General features: G+C 59.7%; 1 protein-coding gene across 1 annotated transcript in view; it reads left to right on the top strand.

Annotated features, from left to right (window-relative positions):
* CASZ1 (castor zinc finger 1) overlaps positions 1-18,864 on the top strand; it is a 33,873-nt gene extending 15,009 nt beyond the window's left edge. The window contains exons 6-19 of the mRNA XM_068985739.1: positions 892-982; positions 1,738-1,902; positions 2,839-3,011; positions 3,278-4,125; positions 6,425-6,560; positions 6,802-6,865; positions 8,187-8,341; positions 8,482-8,604; positions 9,471-9,809; positions 11,337-11,535; positions 12,316-12,487; positions 14,633-14,784; positions 14,925-15,066; positions 17,741-18,864. Of these exons, the coding sequence (XP_068841840.1) occupies positions 892-982; positions 1,738-1,902; positions 2,839-3,011; positions 3,278-4,125; positions 6,425-6,560; positions 6,802-6,865; positions 8,187-8,341; positions 8,482-8,604; positions 9,471-9,809; positions 11,337-11,535; positions 12,316-12,487; positions 14,633-14,784; positions 14,925-15,066; positions 17,741-18,864 (3,883 nt within the window). The remainder of the gene's footprint in view (positions 1-891; positions 983-1,737; positions 1,903-2,838; positions 3,012-3,277; positions 4,126-6,424; positions 6,561-6,801; positions 6,866-8,186; positions 8,342-8,481; positions 8,605-9,470; positions 9,810-11,336; positions 11,536-12,315; positions 12,488-14,632; positions 14,785-14,924; positions 15,067-17,740) is intronic.
* Positions 18,865-22,167: the final 3,303 nt, after the last annotated feature.

The following is a 22,167-nucleotide window of genomic DNA, read 5'->3' on the forward strand; positions in this document are numbered from 1 at the left end:
CTTTTGGCAGCTTCAGCTTAAACCTTTATCGCAAGTGGTTCTCCCCGTTACACAGGGCTTCCCCTCACTCGCTCCATGGTGGGGCAGGCAGGCTGAGCCCACCACCTTGCCCACAGTCGTCACGGGGTGTTCTCCCGGGTGGTCACCGTTCAGGCTGCGAGATCCCCCACTCTGGCAGTGTTGGACCCTGGAGAAGGCCCAGGGTGCTCTGGACCGCAGGCGGTGGTGGCCAGGCAGCTAGTAGGGGCTCTGAGCTGGGGAGTTGGCCGGAGAACATGCTCCCTACCATGGGAAGCCAAACAGATGCTGGGCTTTAGAAATTCATCACTCTGGAATGTTTCAAGTGTCGGGAAAACCCAGGACAGAGAGAGCCCTTTAACACTTCTCAGTCACAGAGCCGTGGGCTGGCCCGACTGGGGTCCCCAGCACCGGACCCGGTGCTGGTGGGGAGTGGGAGGGCAGCACCTGCAGAAACAGTGGCTGGGCCACCTTGGGGCTCATGCCTTCCCCACCTCATCCCATCCCATCCTAGGCTTCTTCCCCTGACCCTGCTCTGGCCTCTGCCTTGGCCCCGCTTCCTACCCCCAGCGTTGGTGCCAGGCCTCTGTGCCCCCCTCCCTGGTTCCGGCATTACCTCTTGGGACAGATAAGGGTCAGTCTGCAGCTCAGTGGGTCTGGAATTCCCAGCGGCCCCATCACTCTCCTTGGCCTTCTCAGTCTCTGCCTCACGGACACAGGGGCTACCTCTCCCACTCCAGATCTCCCCCCAGGGCCCCCACACCCCAGCAGCAGTCCTCTGGAGCACAGACACAGACTCTTCTCAGCCACAGAGGCTGAGGACCCTGGAGCTGGCATCCAGAGAGGCCTGAGCCCACCCCCTCTTCCCTGCAGGTTCTCAGGCAGTCAGCACTGTGGCCACATCCACTGCGCCTACCAGTACCGCGAGCACTACCACTGCCTCGACCCCGAGTGCAACTACCAGGTATGTCCCATGGACACCGGCCCTGCTCCTGCAGGCTGGCACAGCAGCGGAGGAGCGTCCTGGAAGCAGGACAGGGTTGCTGGGTTCTGCTTGGGCCACCTGAACTTGACTTGGACAGGAAGAGAGGCCAGAAAAACTCCCAGCCTGTCCACATCCCCAGATTGCTGCCCACAGGTGACTGATGGGGTCTGGAGCCCTCTGCCTCCCCAGTAATAATTATTCTTGCTCCAGAGCACTGAGTCCACCATGCACCAAGGACTGCTCAGACAGCCTGCATACCTTGCCTAGTCAGTTCTTTCCAGCGTCCTCGTGAGGCTGGTACTGCTGCCCCGTCTTACAGATGATTATGTTGAGGTTCAGGTAGACTTTCCCTTATGTTCAAAGCTCATCCTCTGGTGAGTACAGAGCAAGCAAGTGAGAGGGGAATGCAGGTGGCCTGTCTCACCAGGGAGCCCAGCCTGGCAGGGCCCATTGGTGACACTAGACAAAATGAGTTGTCACCTGTCAGAGGCCTTGGCTGAAAGGCTTGGCCCAATTCGTCTTCTCTGCTTCTGGGCCTGATGATGGAGAGACGTGGAAAAAGTCAGGGACGAGTCTGTGGTTCTGGAACCTTCTAAATTATTCCCTCCCAAGTCCAGGGTGCTGGCCTTGAGGCAATCTGGGCTGCCTTGACCCAAATAGAGTTCTTTGTAAGGAGGACCGGAGGGCCCTGGGGCCAGGCACGGCCTCCCACCCACTCGGCCCTCTCCCTGCAGAGGTTCACGAGCAAGCAGGATGTGATCCGGCACTACAACATGCACAAGAAGCGGGACAACTCCCTGCAGCACGGCTTCATGCGCTTCAGCCCGCTGGACGACTGCAGCGTCTACTACCACGGCTGCCACCTCAACGGGAAGAGCACCCACTACCACTGCATGCAGGTGCCCCGCCCCCGCCCTCGACCCCACCCTCCCCCAGAGGCTGGCCTGCCCAGGGAGGGGCGCCTTCCTTTCTCCTTTCGGTCAGAGGAGAGGGTCTCCAGGTCTCAGGCTCGGGCAGTGCCCGGTGGGATGGGGTGGGGCCTTCCCCATGGCCATACTTGGTGTGGGTGCAATTCAGCTAGCTGTTTATACAGACCGACATTTTTCAGGCTTTAACACCAAGAGCAGCATTGCAAATGGTTCCTGAGGAGGTTTTTGTTTAATTCTTTGTTTTAATGCCACGCAGAGTCTGGGCTTTTTCAAGGTGTCAGGTCCAGGGGGAGCGACTTTGGGTTGCAAATAGCAGCCGCCGCGCCTCCCCCGATATTTGTCAGGGGGTTGTTATGGCCTCTGTGAAACAACCTGGGCCAGGAGGAGAGGGGGGCTTGCTCTCCGGGCTCTGAGATGGTGCAGACACTGGCACGGCCCAGCCCTCAAGAGTGTTCGGATTCCACTGGTTTTTACTCAATATGGCAACGCTGCCTGCCTTGGCCCAGCTCGGGTGGGGTAGGGAGGGCCCCGTGCCAGGAACTGTCCGCCAAGCAAGTCCCTGGGCTAAAGGTGACCGCCAGGCCCCTGGGTCCAGCCCTGCTCACTCAGGGGGCTTCAGAGATAGAGCCAGAGATTGGGGACCCAAAAGCTACCTCCTGCAGTGCAGGACTCCCACGCCTGCGTGGGGAGGTGTCCCAGGCTCTCTGAAGACAGCCTGCACCCAGCACAGACCAGGCCCTGGGGGGCCTGAGGGGTCATCCTTCATTAACTGCAGTCCCACCAGTTGGATGTTGATGGGTGCTGAAGCTCCCCCACTGGGGTCAACTGCACCTGGAGGAACAGCCTCTCTGAGCTCACTGGGGTGCCTGGTTTCGGCTCCCCTGACTGCCATTCTGGCCCCTGCAGGTGGGCTGTAACAAGGTGTACACAAGCACATCGGATGTGATGACCCACGAGAACTTCCATAAGAAGAACACCCAGCTCATCAACGACGGCTTCCAGCGCTTCCGTGCCACCGAGGACTGCGGCACGGCCGACTGCCAGTTCTATGGGCAGAAGACCACGCACTTCCACTGCAGGTGAGCGGAGGCGGCTGGGTAGGCTCCTGGCCTGGGGAGGGCTGGAAGGCAGGGCCCCAGGTCCCTGGGTGGCTCGGAGCCCTGCCTCCTCAGGGCCGTAGGAGCAGGAGCCAAGGGGTGCTCAGAGGCCGCGCCTGAGCGTCCAGCCTGGTCTTCCACCCCGAGGCCCATCCCTCCAGGGGCCACCGTGGGAGCAGGGCAGGGAGTCCTCCTGACCTCGCGAGGCCCCATGACAGCCTCCCTGTGTGCCCCCCCCCGACCCCCAGGCGCCCCGGCTGCACGTTCACCTTCAAGAACAAGTGTGACATCGAGAAGCACAAAAGCTACCACATCAAGGACGACGCCTACGCCAAGGACGGCTTCAAGAAGTTCTACAAGTATGAGGAGTGCAAGTACGAGGGCTGCGTATACAGCAAGGCCACCAACCACTTCCACTGCATCCGCGCCGGCTGCGGCTTCACCTTTACCTCCACCAGCCAGATGACCTCGCACAAGCGCAAGCACGAGCGCAGGCACATACGCGCCTCAGGCTCCGGTGTGCTGGGGCTGCCACCCTCGCTGCTGGGCGCCAAGGACACGGAGCACGAGGAGTCCAGCAACGACGACCTGGTCGACTTCTCGGCCCTGAGCAGCAAGAACTCCAGCCTGAGCGCCTCCCCCACCAGCCAGCAGTCCTCTGCCTCCCTGGCCACAGCTACTGCCGCCTCCGAGGCCGTGCCCAGCGCCACCAAGCCTCCCAACAGCAAGATCTCAGGGCTGCTGGCCCAGGGCCTGCCCAGCTCCATCCCCCTGGCGCTGGCCCTCTCCAACTCCGGCCTGGCCAGCGCCGCACCCTACTTCCCCATCCTGCCTGGCCGGGGCAGCGCCTCCCTGCCGGTGGGTGCCCCCGGCCTCATGGGTGCCATGTCGTCCGGGACAGCAGGCTCAGCAACCCCTGACACGCCCACCCTGGCAGCCTCGGGAGCCGGTGACTCGGCGGCGGCAGGGGCTGCCTCAGTCCCCGTGGCCCCTGCCTCCATCATGGAGAGGATCTCAGCCAGCAAAGGCCTCATCTCGCCCATGATGGCCAGGCTGGCCGCGGCCGCCCTCAAGCCCTCTGCCCCCTTTGACCCAGGTGAGCAGGCTGGGCCCTGCCTGGGAAGCCCGCTCCTCTCCAACCTCAGGAGCTCGCTGGCCCCTGTGCAGAGCAGAGTGGGGGTGTTTGGCAAGGGGGCCTTTCTATCCCTGGCCCCAAGGCCCCCGTGCCCCTCTTTCCTGATCTCTGCCTCCATCCTCTTTATTTCCTGTTTGGGGCCCCTTTCTCTGACCTGCCCATCCCAGGCAACTCCTGTTTCTGTCTTTTCATCTGTGAAGTAGGGGCAGTGATCCCGGCCTCACAGAGTACCCGTGCATCCCCAGCTCCCCCTACCCTGCCATGTCACAAGTCCAGCCCCAGTGGGGGCCGTCCCTGAGCCCCAGGCTTCCCTGGGACCTCCTCCAGGTGACAGGAGGGGACACGACTTCAGCCCAGGGCCAGGGTGACCTCACTGCAGGGATGCTCGGGGGATTCAGGCCTGGACAGCCCCTTGAGACCAAGGATGCCTTGCCCAGGCTCTCACTCTCCATCAGCACTGTACGGTCGCACATTCTGTGATAGTGGAGGCGTTCCATTCTGCACTGTCCTATATGGTAGCCCCTCGTCACAGGGCTGTTGAGTGCTTGAAATTGGCTAGTGGGACCGAGACCTGGATCGGGGTTTCTTTCAGTTGAGCCACATTGGGTCAGTGGCTGCTGTGTTGGAGTTGCCAGGATCATATCTCTGTCTTTCCTCTAGCTCATCATGGAGAGTGACTCCCTTTTCTCTCAAGTTTTCTGCTCCTTAAAAGAATGTTCTACTTTTTTTCCTCTGAATTTTATTTTTTTTGGCTTTTTTGTTTCCATTGCTCCTCTTTATCTGTTTCCCCCCATCCAGGTAATTAGCATTAGTAAGATCTTTAAGAAGAGTTCTGCTTTTGTCTGGGATGGGGCTCACTTTGTTCATTGATTCATCAACCACTGATGCTCACTGAGGGCAGCTTGTTGCAGAGCCAGGCTCCAGGCCGGGGGCTGGGGACATGGCAAGGAAGACAACAGACAAAGTCCTTGCCTTGTGGAGCTGATGGAACAGTGGGGGATATACTGTTCCCAAATACACCCCCTGGGAGGTGGCCAAGTTGGCCCTCAGTAGTCTGGCTCCTGAGAATGTCTGGAGACTCACCAAGACTGAGGGACCCTGTGGTCCCCCCGAGCTTGAGCTGGCTGGAGGTCAGGGCCCTGTTTCCCTGGGAACCCTGCGCTAGTGGCTTTGGGAAGCTCCTGGAATGTGGACTCTGAGTCCTGAAAACTAGCGCCTCCCCACTGGGACACTCCTGTCAGCCTACACCTACCTTCTACTCCATGTGCCGGAGGGCCAGGCCAGGCTGCCCAGGGCCATGCCCCTCTGGTTGGTGCTGGGGCCACACGGGGCTTGGTGGCCAGGCTGTCAAGTACTTTCTTTTCTTAAGAAAAAGCTCCTTCCCCGAAAAGAAAGGTCAAGCGAAGGGGAGGGGGCCATTTTCCTTTATTTTTTAATAAAATGACACTTGCTGTCTGTGAAGCAGCTCTCTGTCAGCTGCAGCGCCTTGGGGCAGATTAATATTTCAGTCACTGGGGATTGTGGGGAAAGGCTCCATGGACATGTTCCTGTCAGCAACTTCTTCAGCCCTGTTCTGCTTGGCCTCCTGAGTCTTCTGCCCACCCAGCTCCAGCCTTTGCACCCATGCCCACACCCCGCCCGCTCCCCCCACCCACCCCATCCAGCCCTGCCTGGCAAGGGTGGGCCTCATATCCCTGCCCTGGACAGCTTGACGGGCGAGGTCACATAGTTTGAACCGCTCTGATTGGCTGTCAGCTTCCATAGCCCTGACACAGCAGATGCCCCTCCTGGGCATGCTCAGTGGAAGGCAGGGCCGTCGCCCCGGCAACAGTGGGGACGGGACCTGCGGAGGGGGCGCAGCTCCCAGTCTAGATCTGCCACTTTCCCTCAGCATTAACAGAGTCTTTAATAAAAGCCTAAGCGGCAGCCCCACAAATTGACTGTGACAGTCGGTGGAGAAAATGAAGGGCCCCCACCCCCGTCCCGGCCCCCTCCCCAGCCTCCCACCCTTCTCCTCCAGGAGGCCCTGAGCCAGGACAACTTTGACATAATTTTGCAATAATTATCACTTGAAGAATTGCCACACAGGGGGAAGCGTCACAAGCGATCATGTCAGTGGGGAGAACCACTGACCAGCAGTCAAGGCTCCCGGGGGGCCTCAGCCCACCCGGCCCGCCGTCTTCCCCTCGGGGGGTTCCGGTTGGTGCCCCTATGAAGCCCTCGGTCCCTCTAACACCGTCTTCCCTCCCCTCCCCTGTAGGAAACGGGCAGCAGGCCACCCCTGCCAGGTTCCCCCCAGCCCCGGTGAAGCAGGAGCCCGGTGAGAGTGCTGGCGCCCCAGGTCCCCACGAGGCCTCCCAGGACCGCAGTTTAGACCTGACTCTGAAGGAGCCCAGGTGAGGGGAGCCCCAGGCCTCCCAGCTCTGCCCCCTGCAGGAGGCTCTGGGAACAGCACCCTCAGAGCCAGACCCCACGGGGCCAGGGGCCCACCTCTGCTGACCAGGGGTCATCCACCTGCCCTGGGAAATGTAGCTGGGCGGGGCCCGTGCCAGCTACATGGGCCGGCTGGGAGGGGTGAATCTCCAGGCTCTGTCCCACGAACGTCTGAGCTAAAGCCCCTTGGTTTGTGTGTTCCAGTAATGAATCAAATGGCCACGCAGTCCCGGCAAATTCATCTCTTTTATCCTCGCTTATGAATAAGGTAAGAACCATCCATCACACGCCTCCCATTCCCCCACCCAGAGAAATTAAAGCTATGCTGGGGGGTGGGGGGGATGTGTTTGTTTTTTAATGTTTTGCCTCTAATAAGATGAGTTTGTACCATTTAAATTTTGAGGCCATTTTTCATCGGATATAATTTCAGAGCCACTGCTTACAAATTAATTTAATGAACTGGCTGAAGAAATATATTCCAGCCTCTGACACCCTTTTTTTTTTTTTCCCTTCAGATGGAGGGTTCCTAAAGCTTTTCCAGAGCCCTCTAACTTCTTTTGCTCTTAGTTATTAATTTTATTTATTTTATATATTTTTTGTTTGTTTAAAAAGGTGGGGGGGGGGAGATTAAAGTGGGAGCAAAGCATCAATTTCCACTTTTCGGGTTGAGTAATGGTCTTGGACGCCTTCTGCAGAGGTCGCTCCAGAATATTTATTTTAAATAATGCAGGGTCTTTGTAAATTATACATCATCTCAAATATATTTCCCCCCCTTCACATGATAAATTTGACTACGGCAAGATTAATTTGGTTACTGTACACAAGTGACTGCTGAGGAGGGAGCTAGGTCTAGGCCGGACCTCACTGGGTGGGGGTCCCGCTGGGCCCTTGGGCTCCTGTTGGCCTCGGCTCCAGGGTGCCCACGCCTTCCACCTTTTCCCTCCCCTTGTTGCTCTCTTGCTGCCCTTTTACATCCTGGGGTCACTGCTCCCTGCACCCCCTTGTTCCTTCCTGTCGGAGCCCTGCACCCCGCCCGTGCGGGTCAAGCTTTTCCATGGGCTCCCCGCCCCCCTCCGCTCCCAGAGGCAGTCTGCCTGTCTTGCTCTCACCCCGTGAGCCGCCCTCCCTCCCTCTCAGCTCCTCCTTTGTGTGCCTTCTCTTGTTCTCAAGGAATTCGTGGGGGTTCCCCCCATCCCTCCTCCTCTTGCACTTCTTTTGAAAACCTGGCAGGAAAATAACCAGGGAGCCGCGAAGTCTGGGGAAAGCTGGGCTGGAGTGTGTGCCCTGAGTCTCGGCCACAGATTGAGTGATGGCTCCTAGCAGCACGGGGTTTGTGTGACGGAGCCCTGGCAGCTCTGCGGGGCCGAGGAGGCGCAGCAGGCTGCCCGCGGCGGCATCCATTCATTGTGGGTTCCTGTGCAGCCAAAGCTGCGTGGGGTCGGGCCTCCTCTCCTCCCAGCTGCTAGCACTGTGATGCTCTGGTCAGTTTGGAGAGATCCAAGTGGCCCAGAGCTGCCGCTGGTCCCAAGGCAGTTGGGCCAAGTGTCCTGAGGTCCCCAGCCTGAAGCTCGGGCCTGTCCTCCTGGCAGATGTCTCAGGGCAGCCCCAACCTCGGCAGCCTGTTGAACGTCAAGACGGACACAGAGGGAGGCCCCGCCGGGGAGTCCTCCCCATTCCTGGGCAAGGCTGTGAAGGCGATGGTTCAGGAGAAGCTGTCAGAGCCCTGGAAGGTGTACCTTCGCAGGTGAGGGGCTCTGGGTGAGCAAGGGGGAGGGGAGGGCCAAGCCCATGGGTCCCGGGAGCCAGGGGCCAGGGGCCAGCCCCACCACCCACCCTGGCCTGCCCAGAGCCCCAGGGTCTCTAAGTGGCCGGCTCCTCTGCCAGGTTTGGCACCAAGGACTTCTGCAACGCCCAATGTGACTTCCTCCACAAGGCCCACTTCCACTGCGTGGTGGAGGAGTGCGGCGCGCTTTTCAGCACCCTGGACGGGGCCATCAAGCACGCCAAGTGAGTGGGGGTCGGGGACCCATGTAAACCAAGCCCCGTTCATCGCAGCCTGGCTCAGGGCTGGGGGCTGCACAAGCCTGTAACTGCCTTCCAAGCAGGACCCCTGAGACCTCAGAAGCTGAGCTGGCTTCTCAGGCGGTGCTGCCTGGCCAAAGGCAGACTTTCCCATCCTCCCACTAGCTCAGCCCCCAGCTAGGCCCCCTCAGCCCACCCAGGCCCCACTTGGAGCAGGAGCCCCTTCTGCCCCCAGATCCACCCCCATGTAGCCCTCAGCCCTCCTGCAGACCCAGCTCTGACCCCAGCAGGGACGCCAGGTGAAGGCCTTTCCAAGCCACAATACTGCATTTGTAGATTCTCTTTGACCTAAAAATAAAAGAAATTAATTTGTAAAGTTCATTGAGCTGAAAAGCAGCAAGCCCAACTGCCTGCTGTAATTGAACCCAGAACTTGTAAACATTTAAAACAGATCTTCACTGCTCTTTAAGCCGCAGGTCAGGCTCTTCTCAGTGCTTAGGCAGCTCCAGCTCCTGGCCTGAGATCCATCTTTAAATCTCAGAGCAGGTTCTTAAAGGGTGGGCTTCCTGAGCCAGGACTTGCTGTGTCCCTAGTAGGGAGGAGCTAGGGACAGTGCATCTAGAAGGTCACAAGGAGGTGTCATTAGGACAGAGCCAGGAGCCCAAGTTGCAGATCAAAGGACAGAGCCGTTTGCTCTCAGCCTTCCCTCCTGGCGGCACCTGGCACTGAAGACGAGGTGGGGACACTGGCCCCCTAGGCTTGAGATGGGATTGCCCGCAGCAGGCAGGCAGGTGCACGGGGAAGGGCACTCTCCACCCCCTACCTGAGACCCCCTCTTCTGCCTCTCACAGCTTCCACTTCCGGACGGAGGGAGGAGCAGTGAAAGGAAACCCAGAGGCTGCCTTCCCGGCCTCGGCTGCTGAGACCAAACCCTCCTTGGCCCCCGCGTCCCCTCCAGTGCCACCCGTCACCACGGCCACGGTTTCCTCTCTCGAGGGGCCCACTCCAAGCCTGGCCGCCGTGCCCTCCACCCCCACCCTGCTCGCCTGGAAGCAGCTGGCTTCCACCATACCCCAGATGCCTCAGATTCCAGCATCAGTGCCTCACCTGCCCACTTCGCCCTTGGCAACGACTTCTCTAGAGAACGCCAAGCCCCAGGTCAAACCCGGATTCCTCCAGTTCCAGGAGAAGTGAGTCCCTCAATGAGCTGGGAGTCCTGTGTCCCCCGGGTGTCTCGGGAGTAGGTGCTAGCCAGGGCCGCTGAGGAGGCGCTGCTTCTTGCCTTGCAGGAGCCCCGGCCGTCCCCAGCCTCTCTGGGACCCAGTCACCGGGTCATGTCCTTCTAGCCAAAGCTGCTGCTGCTGCTGCTCAGACCTCACTGCCTGTTCCTGGAGCAAGTGGCCGGGGTGGGGGGTGATGGTGGAGGTAGTGGCCACGGTTCTGGAGAGACCAGTGGCGATGCTGTGAGGACCAGCCAGGGTGGGCTGAGAGGGGTGGGCCTTGCCCGGCAAGGAGGGCTACGTCTCCCTCCGGGCCTCCCTGTTGGTCTCTGTGGCTCCTGCCCACAACTGAATCTCTGCAGGGCAAGCCAAGTCACAGGGGGGTGGGGGCGAAGGGGCTAGGCCCTCCTCCAGGCCTCCGCCCGCCTACACAATGGCCTGAGTTCTCAGCGGGTGGAAGGGACCTTCCTCAATGGATGGTGGTGGCTCCTTGCGGCGAGAACGGTGACTCTGTATCATGATGCGTGTGGCTTCCTGTTCTCAATAAAAGTAATAAATTGGATGTGAACACACACCGCCTGAGTGGCAGCTGTCCTCCCTGTCTGAGCACCTGGGGCTGGGCCCACAGCATGGAAGGGCACCTGCGCTCCGCTCTGACCCTTCCCCACCTTCCCTTCCTCTGTTCAGCTCCCCAGCCCTCTTAGCATCCTGGCCTTGGTCAGAGTTTCCATCCAGGTCCAATGTGAATGTAGAGGGCAGCCGTGTTGTCAGCCAGGCCATAAAGGGGAGAAGCCGGAGCACAGCACCCTCCACTACTGCCCCAAGCCTGGGAAGCAGGGGTCTGGGGCAGGGGGCTGCCGCTCAGGACAGGCAGGGCAGGGCTCACCTGGCACCCAGCCCCACCACTGAGCTGGCTTGTGTTCTCTGCATGGGTGGGCAGCCCCGAGCTCCGAGCTGACCCTGGAAGCCCCAGCAGCTGAGCCTCAGGACCTGACACCAGGCACAGGTTCCCACTGGCTGAGGCCCCGTGGTAGCAAAGCGTCCTGATAGGGCTGCCCACCCATCTGCATGCTGTCAGTCAGCCACAGCCAGGGCAGCGCCCGTGCCACGCCAGCCAGGCTTGCGCTGGCGTCCCGCCAGGCTGGCAGCACCATCTCTTATTTTCATATCCAAGAAATGATTGCAGCCATCCTTATCTATAAGCCTGAGGTGTGGCCGTGGAAACTACGTGTCCCAGCATGCAGTGCTCTGGGCAGCCTGCATACCGAAATCCCTCATGCGCCAGCAGAGCTCTAAAAAGAGGGCAAGGTTGCATGCTGGGATTTGTAGTCTCCTCTGGCCAAATAGCCCTGTTGAGCAAGAGGGCAGTCCTGGGGCCATTCCTCTTGAGGGCACCACGGGAGACTGGGGAGCAGAACCCCAGCATGAGCCAATGTCAGGACATCGGCGGGGAGGGCACTGGGAATGCCAATGACCTGGGCCGTGGTTTCATTCCAGTGATCCTTGCCTTGCAACGGACTGCAAGTATGCCAACAAGTTCCACTTCCACTGTCTCTTTGGGAACTGCAAGTACGTCTGCAAAACCTCTGGCAAGGCCGAGTCCCACTGCCTGGACCACATCAACCCCAACAACAACCTGGTGAACGTGCGAGACCAGTTTGCTTACTACTCCCTGCAGTGCCTCTGTCCCAACCAGGTCAGCAAGGCGGACGGGCAGGGTGGGGCCTGGGGCGGGAGCAGGGAGGCACAGGGCCCTGGATCAGCTCCTCCTGGCAGAGACTCTGTTTCTCACACCCTTTTTAACTGGCTTCCTCCAGACTCTGGAAAGGACATTGTCTGCCCCAGGTCCCTGGAGACCCCCTGGGCAGCAGTTCAGCTTGGTGCTCGTTGGGTGAGGTCTGTCATTTTATCCTAACCCTTGGTGATGACTCTATGATGAGCAGTCGCTGGGCACTTCGCATCATTCTGCCCATCCTGGAATGACTATGCTCCTTTTCTCTAGAGGCCTGGAATTTTAAAACATTGGACAGATATTGAACTGTCTGTGCTCCAGACAGGAAGGGCAGATCAGATTCATTATAAAGGCCTACCCCCAAGATTTGTAGGGGCCGCCTGACAGTGCCTTGAGGAGGAGTCTGAGCCTAGATCCAGACAAAGGAGTGTACCAGGGTAGATGCGTGTTGTCTGCCTAGGTCTGGGCACACAGAGAAGAGTGCTGGGATAGATTAGTGATGTCTGCTCTGGGTGTGGGTTTAGAGAGATTGGTATGACACCAGATAGGATGCCTTAGTCAAATGACAGAAGGGACTTAAACTGCTTTTTAAAACATGAATGATCTTTACACAGTTGTGTTTGCTGATTCTAAGCGTGGAAGGACACACAAACGCAAAGGGCCAGCCATAGCCCAGAGGCCTGGGGCAGGTGGGGCTTACGGCCATTGCCTGCCTGGTCCTGACTTTCCTGTCCCTCCCTGCAGCACTGCGAGTTCCGGATGCGTGGGCACTACCACTGTCTCCGGACTGGCTGCTACTTTGTGACCAACATCACCACCAAGCTGCCGTGGCATATAAAGAAGCACGAGAAAGCCGAGCGGCGGGCAGCCAATGGGTTCAAGTACTTCACCAAGCGTGAGGAGTGCGGCAGGCTAGGTACCGCAGGCCAGGGCTGGGGGCAGGGAACTGCCGCAGTGGGCAGGGCTGTGGCTCTGGCCCCAGAGGCCCGGGTGCCACTTCTTGTTGCCACACATCAGGCTCCATGGGTTTTTTTTTTTTTTTAATGTCACAGACCAGGCATTGTCAAACTGGAAAAACAGTCAAAACCCCAAAAGCCTGGAAAGAGGGGTGAGGGTGACCTAGAACACTCCAGTCACCCCCCAGGGCAATGGCCTGGAGCCTCATCTCTGGTCTCCAGACTTGGTTTCTTTTCTTTTTCTTTTCAAGAGGGCCTTGCAGGTAAGTTTTAAAAATTCCTGACATTCTCTGCCCTGGGATGTCTCTCCATGGTTTTAACTATTAGGTTTTTATCCATAATGGGCTGTGTGATGTTCACTTGTTCATTCACTCACTCAGCAGACATTTTATTTTTTTGATGATTTTTTATTTTTTTATTTGACTGTGCTGGGTTTTCTTGCTGTGTGAAGTCTTTCTCTAGTTGCAGCGAGCAAGGGACTACTCTCATTACGGCACACGGGCTTGGCAATGTGGCTGTTTTGTTGCAGAACACAGGCTCTAGGTGTTCAGGCTCAGTAGTTGCGGCTCTCAGGCTTATTTGCTCTGTGGCACGTGGGATCTTAGTTGTCTGACCAGAGGTCGAAACCCATTCCCTGCATTGGCAGGTGGATTCATAACCACTGGACCATCAGGGAAGTCCCTCAACAGAGGTTTATTGAAGAGCAGCCATGGGCCAGGCTCTTTGCTGTTGCAGGAGGTGCAGGAGGTGGGGGGTAGAAGTGGCAGCTGAGGTCTTTTTTGTCTACTGTGGCTGGCACCAGGGTTGGTGCTGGGGATCTGGTGGGACAAGCAGGTACTTGGCCGGTTCAGCCCAGGGCATTTGTAACCTGGGGTGACCTGGAAGGAGGCGACCACGGGGCAAGGAAGTGACCTTGAGCTCAGGGACAGGTGCTTCAGAGTGAACTTCACTGCTGAGAGCTGAGCTCTTGGCCAGGAAGCTGCCCCCAGCCCCAGAACAAGGCCTTCCCGAGGAGCTCGCTGGCCCCAGCCCCAGGATGCTGTGGGGAGTGGGCTCCATGCAGAGCCCATGCTCTTGCCTCAGGGTGGAGCCACGTGTCACGTGCAGACATGGGGCAGTAATCTGCCCAGGAGGAGACTGGACACTGGAAGGCAGGTGGGAGCCAGGCAGGCTGGGTGCAGACCCCTAGGCTCAGGTGACTCAGGGGGCCATGGCCTCAGGGCCCAGGGGATACAGATGGGGGCCACTGCTGGCAGCCAGCTGGCCATTACCTAGGGGAAGGCTGAGAGATTCACAGTCAACTGCCAGAAATGAAAGGGAACAAACCTTTCCTTCAGGTATTAATTCAAAAATAATTCAGAGCCTGAGAGAGGGCTGGCTATCACAGCAACAGATATCAACACTCGGTGACCCATGCTGGTCCTGGGTTCAGCTTACAGGTGTCGGGGATTCTGTAGTTGCCATTATTGACTCAGTTGGGGTGTTTTGGGTGGTAGCTGGAGCCAAAACAAAGCTGGGGGATGATATAAGACACCTGGCCAGCTCAGGTGCCATGGTAACGGGCAGGCCTTCACCTGCCCTTTGCTGATACCATTTCAGTCTGGCCGCTGTGTTTGTCCTCAGCCCAGAGCAAAACCCAGGTGGGTGGGGGCAGGGCAGAGGGCCAGCTGGCCTGCAGCTGTCTCTACAAGGTCGGGGGGTGGGGGGCAGCACCTGGGGTCCCCAGAGGGGAGCTGGGGACAGATGGCATGCTGGGAGGCAGCTGATCAAGTGGACAGGTCACTAGGGTCCCCTGCCCTGGAGCCTGTGGACCTCTCAGTGTGTGGAACAGGGGAGGGGGCCAGCCTGCCATCATCCCGCAAGTCCATGCTAGACTGGAGGGGAGACCCAGGCTCTGGACATCCAGGTGGCTGAGGACTTTCTGGGGGTGGGGGGGGTGGGAGGTTCCTCACAGGAATGCCATCATGGGCAAGTGCCCTTTCCCCATATGCCATCTTCCTGGGACATGTGCCCATGCCCAGAACAGTGCCCGCCATGCAGCGGGTACCATGAGCGCCGGCTGGCCCGCAGGGGAAACTCACAGCCAGGTGGGGCTGTGTCCACAGGCTGCAAATACAACCAGGTGAACAGCCACTTCCACTGCATCCGGGAGGGCTGCCAGTTCTCCTTCCTCCTCAAGCACCAGATGACCTCCCATGCCCGGAAGCACATGCGGAGGATGCTGGGGAAGAACTTCGACCGAGCGCCCTCCTCCCAGGTGAGCCGCCCCTCCCCAACCTGGGGCCAGAGGGCGTCACCTGTGTCCCACTCTGGCAGCCGCCAGAAGTGACCGTATGCCCCTCGTGGGCAGCACCGCCTCCAGCCCAGCTTGTTCAGGGCCCCCCTGCTTCCTTTCAGGGCCCCCCAAGCCTGATGGACACCGAGACAGACGAGTACATGGATTATACTGGCTGCAGCCCGGGCGCCATGTCCTCTGAGTCCTCCACCATGGACCGAAGCTGCTCCAGCACCCCTGTGGGCAACGAGAGCACCGCGGCAGGTGAGCAGGCGGCCGGGATGGGGCCGTGGGGGTCTGGGAGGCGCCCGGCCTGGGACGGGTCCTCCTCCCGCCGGGTCTGGCTCAGGACTGGAGCATCGTGGCCAAGTGGCCTCAAAGGAGGACAGGCCAGTGTGTGGCCGGGCCGGCTGGTCTGTGGGACATGGGTCCCCACCTGCTGCTGCCCTGCCATCTCCCCTGCACTCTGCCCTCGGCTTCCGTTTCCAGGAGAGGATCTGGGTTTGAGCTGAGAGCTATAGCCAGAGGGGCAGGTGGGCCCCACCCAGCCCTGGCCCCTCCTCTGGCCTCTCTGCCGTGGTCCCCAGCACAGTCCCTGGGCCCCAGAGTGGGGTCCTCCCCATGGGCCCTCCCCAGCCCGCCATGACACCCCCCTGCACTGCCACGCCCTCCCAGTCTCTCTCCTCTGCCACCCCCTTCCCTCTCTTCTTCGTAGCATCTGTCTGCTCATCTGTCCACGTATTTTCATATCATACTTGCTTCTGCCATTGGGTTTCTCATTTTGGTTCTTTTGTTTGTTTGTTCTTTGTTTTGGTTTTCTTTTTTTTTTTTTTTTCTGCTTTTCTCCACCCTCTCCAGGCTGCCCGGCTCCTCCTCCTCCTCCTCCTCCTCTTCCTGCTGCTGCCGGTGACGAGGCTGCCCGCAGGGCTCCGCAGCCCCCACTGACCCCATCCTTCTCTCCGGCTGTGCTCCGGGCGCCCCTCCCCTCCCTCCCATGCCTCTTTTCTCCACCCTGTCTCTCATACTCTCTGCTCAGTGCCACTCTCGGAGCCTCCCGGGGCCTGGCCCACCCCATCAGCAGCCCGCCCAGCTTCCCGCCCGTCACTGCCACTCCATCTCCAGTAAAAAGTGATGCCCCTCTAGTTCAGGATGCCGCAGGTAACTCACACACACCGTCTCCACCGCTGTCTTATCACCCTGGCCAAGCCCCAAGGCCATGGTCCAGGATCTGGCCCTTGTCTGTGGCCTGCCAGCCCAAGGACAGGGCCACCCTGCTCTCCTCACAGCCCAGCCCCACCTCTCCCCCACCCCACCCGAGACCAGAGAGCCTGGCCCCTGTCCCAAGGACACCTTCTCTCGGCTCCTGCTCAGCAACGAGCAGGCCAGAAGATCACCACCAGGGCTCCCTGGGGCTCACCCCATCTCAGCTACTGGCCAGAACCCCGGGATGGCCGTGCCCACCCCACTCCCCCCAATCCTGCAGCAAAGCAGAGCCTGTCCCCCGTGCTCTGGGGCATTCACCCAGGACCCAGGACGAGGGAGGGACAGAGATGTTCTTGGAAAACTCCTGATGTCTGGGACCTGCCCAGGTTTGGAGGGTCCTGACACCAAGCCGAACCCCCATCCCTGGAGCCACACAGGATGAGGCCTGAGCTCTGGGCAGTGCTTCATAGCAGAGGTGGCTCCCGGCCTCACCCTGTACCTACTGCCCAGCAGACACAGGACCTGCCCGCCCCTGTCCTTTGCTGCACCACCCCAGCTTCCATTTGTTCTTCCCCAGGGGGCTGGCACAGAGCACTGCAGAGGGTTCCCCCTCATGGAGTTCAGCCCCTGTTCTGTCGCTGGCATAACCAGTGACTTCAGATCCAAAGCAGCCACTCCTCACCCACCTGGATCCCCAGGCCCCAGACCCTCCCTTGCCTTGTGCTGGGTACCCCAGTCCTTGTTTCTCTCCACCTGCTGAGGGGCCGGGATGGGGGAGGATTGGGTCTGTTCCCACGATGGGTGGTACTGAAGCCTGGTGCCTGGGGTGGGCGTTCTAGACAGGTTCAGGGAGGGCTGGGTGGGTCAACGTGTTGGGGGAGCCTGGAGGGTGCCCACCCTGTCCACTGTGGGGGAGGGGGGGCAGGCCTGGGGCGTGGAGCAGGGAGTGACCGGGACAGCCGCCCTTTCCCCAGCTGCCTGTGCAGAAAGTGGTCACGGATGCATGATCAAACAGTGTATTCGTGGGTGGCAACAGGGCATCCTGAGCCCAGCGAGGCAGTTGGGACCAGGTGGGAGACCACAAGTGTGGCCCATCTGCTGGCCAAGCCTGTGCTCCAGTCCTGGCTGCTCAGCAGAGCTGCCCTCTCTCAGCCCAAGACATTAAAGAACCTTCTGGTACCAAGGAGAAGGTTGCACGTGAGGCAGGGAGTTACTGCTGCCAACAGTTCCAAGGCACTCGGCATTCCTGTGGCAAACAGGCTGGTCCCAGGCGCAGACAGGCGGGCAGCCCGGAAAACTGGTTAGCGGGAGGGAGAAGGAGCCGGCCTGTCCCTCATTAGAGGCAGGCGCATGATGGCGTCTGGCCCTGGTCCAACTTGGGTAATTACACTGCCGACCTAGATTCCCCCTTCAGCTTCAATTAGCGCCAGGACGTGTCCTCACTTCCCACCCAAACGGGCCAGGAAGCAGCCACCGCATCCCCCAGAGCTGCATGCTCTGCCACCCACGAGGGTGGACGCCTGTGCGGTCAGCCTGCAGACAGGGATGACTAAGGGGGAAGCCTGGGGCTCCCCCGGCTATTCTGAGGGGCAGGTCACCAGAGAGGCCCGGGAGCCACGGGGAACCAAGGGGTTGTCCTCGAGTGCAGCCCCCGGGCCAGCGAGCCAGGATCAGGGGCCACGAGTGAGTGTGATCCTGGGAATGGTGCCCGCGCTGACCAAGCCCCCCTCCCCAGGGAACACCATCTCCATGCCGACAGCCTCGGGGGCCAAAAAGCGCTTCTGGATCATTGAGGACATGTCTCCGTTCGGCAAGAGGCGCAAGACTGCTTCCTCACGCAAGATGCTGGATGAGGGCATGATGCTCGAGGGCTTCAGGCGCTTCGACCTCTACGAGGACTGCAAGGACGCGGCCTGCCAGTTCTCGCTCAAGGTCACCCACTACCATTGCACTCGCGAGAACTGCGGCTACAAGTTCTGCGGGCGCACGCACATGTACAAGCACGCGCAGCACCACGACCGCGTGGACAACCTGGTGCTGGATGACTTCAAGCGCTTCAAGGCCTCGCTCAGCTGCCACTTCGCCGACTGCCCCTTCTCGGGGAGCAGCACGCACTTCCACTGCCTGCGCTGCCGCTTCCGCTGCACCGACAGCACCAAGGTCACGGCGCACCGCAAGCACCACGGCAAGCAGGACGTGATCAGCGCGGCGGGCTTCTGCCAGTTCAGTTCGAGCGCCGACTGCGCCGTGCCCGACTGCAAGTACAAGCTCAAGTGCTCGCACTTCCACTGCACCTATCCCGGCTGCCGCCACACGGTCGTGGGCATGTCGCAGATGGACTCGCACAAGCGCAAGCACGAGAAGCAGGAGCGCGGCGAGCCGCCCGCCGCCTCCCCCGGCCCCGAGGGCCCCGCGCCCGGCCCTGCCGCCGCCGCCGCCGCCGCCGGCCTGGACGGCGCGCCCCCGCCCGGCGCCGAGCCCGCCGCCGCCGCCCTGCTCTTCCTGCCCGGCCCGGCGCTGGGGCCGAGCGACGACCCCGGCCCGCCCAACGCCCCGGGGCCCCGCGTCGGCCCCGCCGCGGCCGGCCCCGCGGCCGGCGAGTCGTCGCAGGAGGACGACGAGGAGGAGCTGGAGCTGAACGAGGAGGCGGACGACGACGACGACGACGACGAGGAGGACGACGACGAGGACGACGACGAGGACGAGGACGAGGACGACGAGGACCTGCGCACCGACTCGGAGGAGTCGCTGCTCGAGGCGCCGGCCGTGGCGGCGGGGCCGGGGGCGCGGAGCCCGGAGCTGGCGGCCCTCGGCGCCCCCGCGCCCCCCGGGCCCGCGCCCGCCGCCGCCTCTCCGTAGCCGCCGGGCGGGTGGCGCGTCGGGGGGCCGGGCGCGCGCGGCGCCCTCGGGATCTTGCCGCTTTATTCTACTGTTATTATTATTATTATTAATTTTGTAAGAAACGGTATTTATCTGTAAAGCTTCCCTTGTCCAGAGCTAGGTGTCGGCCGCGTCCCGGCGTCGGGAGGCGCTCCGGCCCGGGTGGGCCCGTGCGCCCCGCCGGTGCTTCCGGACCCCAAGTCCGTCTCAGGACAGAGGCGGGGGGCCTCCCTCTGGTGCTTCGGGGCCGCCCCCGCGCCCGCCCGCCCGCGCGGCAGCTCGGCGGCCGGCAGGACTGAAGCTGCCCGGGCGGGACCCTCCTCCGCCGCGGTCCGGGGATCTTCTTCAGGGAAACAGAAGGTGCTCTTGTCCGGGGTGGGACAGGGGCCCCGGAGGGGGAGGCGGGCGCTGACCCTGCCGCCCCCCACCCCCCACCCCACGCCGCGCCGCTGGGATTCCTCATTGCTCAGGGCTGGGACGGGCGCCGGGGGTCACCGTGACCCCTGCCCCGTACCCCCGGAGGCGGGTGGGCACCTGTAGCATCTGCAGGGCCTCCCATTCGTGCAGCTAAGACCCTCCCTCCTGGCCCCGGGGGAGGGCGGGGCAGGAGGCGGCCGGCGGGAGACACTACAGGGACCGCGGAGGGAACCTCCTGGAACTGGCCGAGCTGAGGGCTCCGGGGCACTCGGCCCCCAGCGCGGGGCCTGGGAAGGGCGCGCCTCGGCCTACCCGCTGCCTGCCAGCCGGTGCTGGGGTGCTGGGCCCTCAGGGGGTCTCCGCCACCCAGGTGGTAAAAACAGGAAGGATGCGACTGTTTGGGGCTTTAATAGTCAACATGGAAAAAAATTCGAGGAAGTTGTACAGTATTTTTCCTGTAAAGGTTTATTATTCTACACAGAACAAAATAAAAAAAGCAGGCGGGTGCCCAGAGCACAGACCGCCTCCGGACCAGCCCTGAGGTTGGAGACCCGAGTGCAATTGCTCACGTGGGGTTTTGTTTAGCGTTTAGTTAGAGGCCTTAACCAGGTTGAGGCTGTCTGTCTTTACACTAGCACTGATGGGAGCTGCGTGATTCCAACTTTTAACTTGAATTTTGTAGAGACAAGAAAAAAGGACGATTATTGTTGATACAACTTTGTAGTTAATTTAACATTTGAGTTTTTCTCTATTGGTTATGCGTGTGGCTTTATAGGGCTTTTTTTTTTTTTTCCAGTTTGTTTTATTATTTTGTTTGGGATACTTCTTTGCTGGTTCAACCCACCCAGATTTGGTTCCCTTTGCAAAATACACCCCTGTCCCCCATTACCGCCTCCTTCAACGATGAGGTCACCTACCCCAGGGCCAGCCCCCACCTGCCAGGCAAACACCCAGCCGATGGCTCTGATGGTGACAGGGACCGAGGGCACCTCTCCTGTTCACCTTCTCTCCAGGTCAGTCCGCGTGCCCCATCTTAGTTGGACCCTGTGACATGGCCACAGGGAGAGCTCTAGGCCCAGCCTGGGGGAGGGGCTGTCACCATCGCCTCCTTCCCCTGGGTCTCCAGGGGAAGCCTGACCCAGCTGTTGGAGGTTGACAGGGCAGTCGTTTCCTTTTTCTTTTCTTTTCTTCCCACTTTTTTTCTTTTTTTGTCCTCCTGGCTGCCCACAGCCAGAAAGCCAGGACCATCTGAACTGGAGAGAGCGCAGGAGGGAGTGGTGAGCCGGATGTACCTGATTCAACAGGAAACAAGTGGTTTTCTAGAACAGCCCCTACCAGAGCCTCCTGAATTCTGTGGGCACCATGTGCTGCTGCTGAGCATTCGCCCAGACTTTGTGCCCGACCACAGAACCGTGGAGTCTGTGGAAGGAGTTTTGTAAAGGAAAAAAAAAATTTTTTTCAATGTAGCAAAATCAAAAAAAAAAAAAGAAAAAAAAAAGAAGATGCCGACAGTGCGAAGTCTAGCCTTTTGTAACCTTCATATTGCACACTAGGACTATAAGCCATTGCTAGCTCATTTTGAATTTTAATGTGTAATTTTTGTTTTATTTTCTTTCTGTGGGGAAAACAATGCTTGATCCACCAATGCTCTTTTTAATGTTTTATAACTATGTATGTGTATATATATAAATATAAAATAATATGTATGCACATATGTGTGTGTATATATCTATATGTATATACATATATAGATATATAGAGATATATAGAGAGGTTTTGAGACGAAAATGCAGAACGTGAAAACCGAACTGAACAGCGTGTGCTCTGATTACTTGAATCTGGTCTCCTCGGCACCTGGTTATTAAGAACTGAATATTTTTCCACTTGAATTTAGTGCTATTAGAAATTTAATATATGTGTTTTATTTATTTGATTTTTTTTTTTTTGCATGACTGATGCAAGGTTTGACATTTTCACTCAATAAAAACTGGAAAAAAAAAATCTATCAAGTTATCTTTTATTTTTGAAATCGGCCCCAAGCGGCTGGCAGTGACCCAGCTGTGCAGGGCGGCACAGCCTCCATGGAGGCCCAGGCTCCCTGTGCCAAGGCAGGGAGGGGAGGAGGGTGTCTGTCACCCTTCAACGCTGGCAGGGAAGGGGGCAGCCCAGTTTCACCTCTGGGATGGGGCCAAGTGATCCTGGGTGGCTGGGAACAGACAGTGGGGGGCTTGGGCCCAGCCCTGCCTGAAGGCCCCATGGAGGCTCAGAAGCTACCTGGCCTAGACGCTTCAGGCCTCCAGCATGGCACCAGGGGCTCCCAGGCCCCCACCCTGGCCAGCCCTCTCTCCAAGCAGCCAGCTACTGGGCAGGCGCTTGGCAGGGTCCTCCCTCTGCCTCCTCCCTCGGCTCCTTCCTCCTTCCTGCAGGGACCTGCCCGGGCTGGGAACAGCGAGTACCCGGATCCGATCCGGATGCTGGCTAGGCTCCTGCCAGGAGCACACAGGGGCAGAGCCGGAGGGGGCTGATGCCTGAGTCTGTAGCCACCAGCCCCAGGCCCGAGTTGCCAGCTCTGGTGGCACCATGGCTGGGGCTCCCTCAGAAGCATGGGTGGCGCAAGCACTCCAGTCAGGCCCCGCCCAGAGCAGGCCTCTTCCTTAGCCCGGACACTTGTAGGTGGTGGCTTGCGTCTCAATAAACCTCCTCCTCTGCACCATCTTGCCAGCCTTGCCCTGAGTTCACCTCCTTCCAGGTGGCCAGGCATTCAGGGCCTGGGGGAGGAGATGTGACATGTGCTGGGCCTCCAGGCTCCTCCGCCTTCAAAGGTGGAGCCTCTCACTCGATGTCACATCCTTGCAAGGAGTTCGC

The sequence above is a fragment of the Capricornis sumatraensis genome, chromosome 14 (assembly GCF_032405125.1).
Source record: "Capricornis sumatraensis isolate serow.1 chromosome 14, serow.2, whole genome shotgun sequence".
Classification (NCBI taxonomy): Eukaryota; Metazoa; Chordata; class Mammalia; order Artiodactyla; family Bovidae; genus Capricornis; species Capricornis sumatraensis.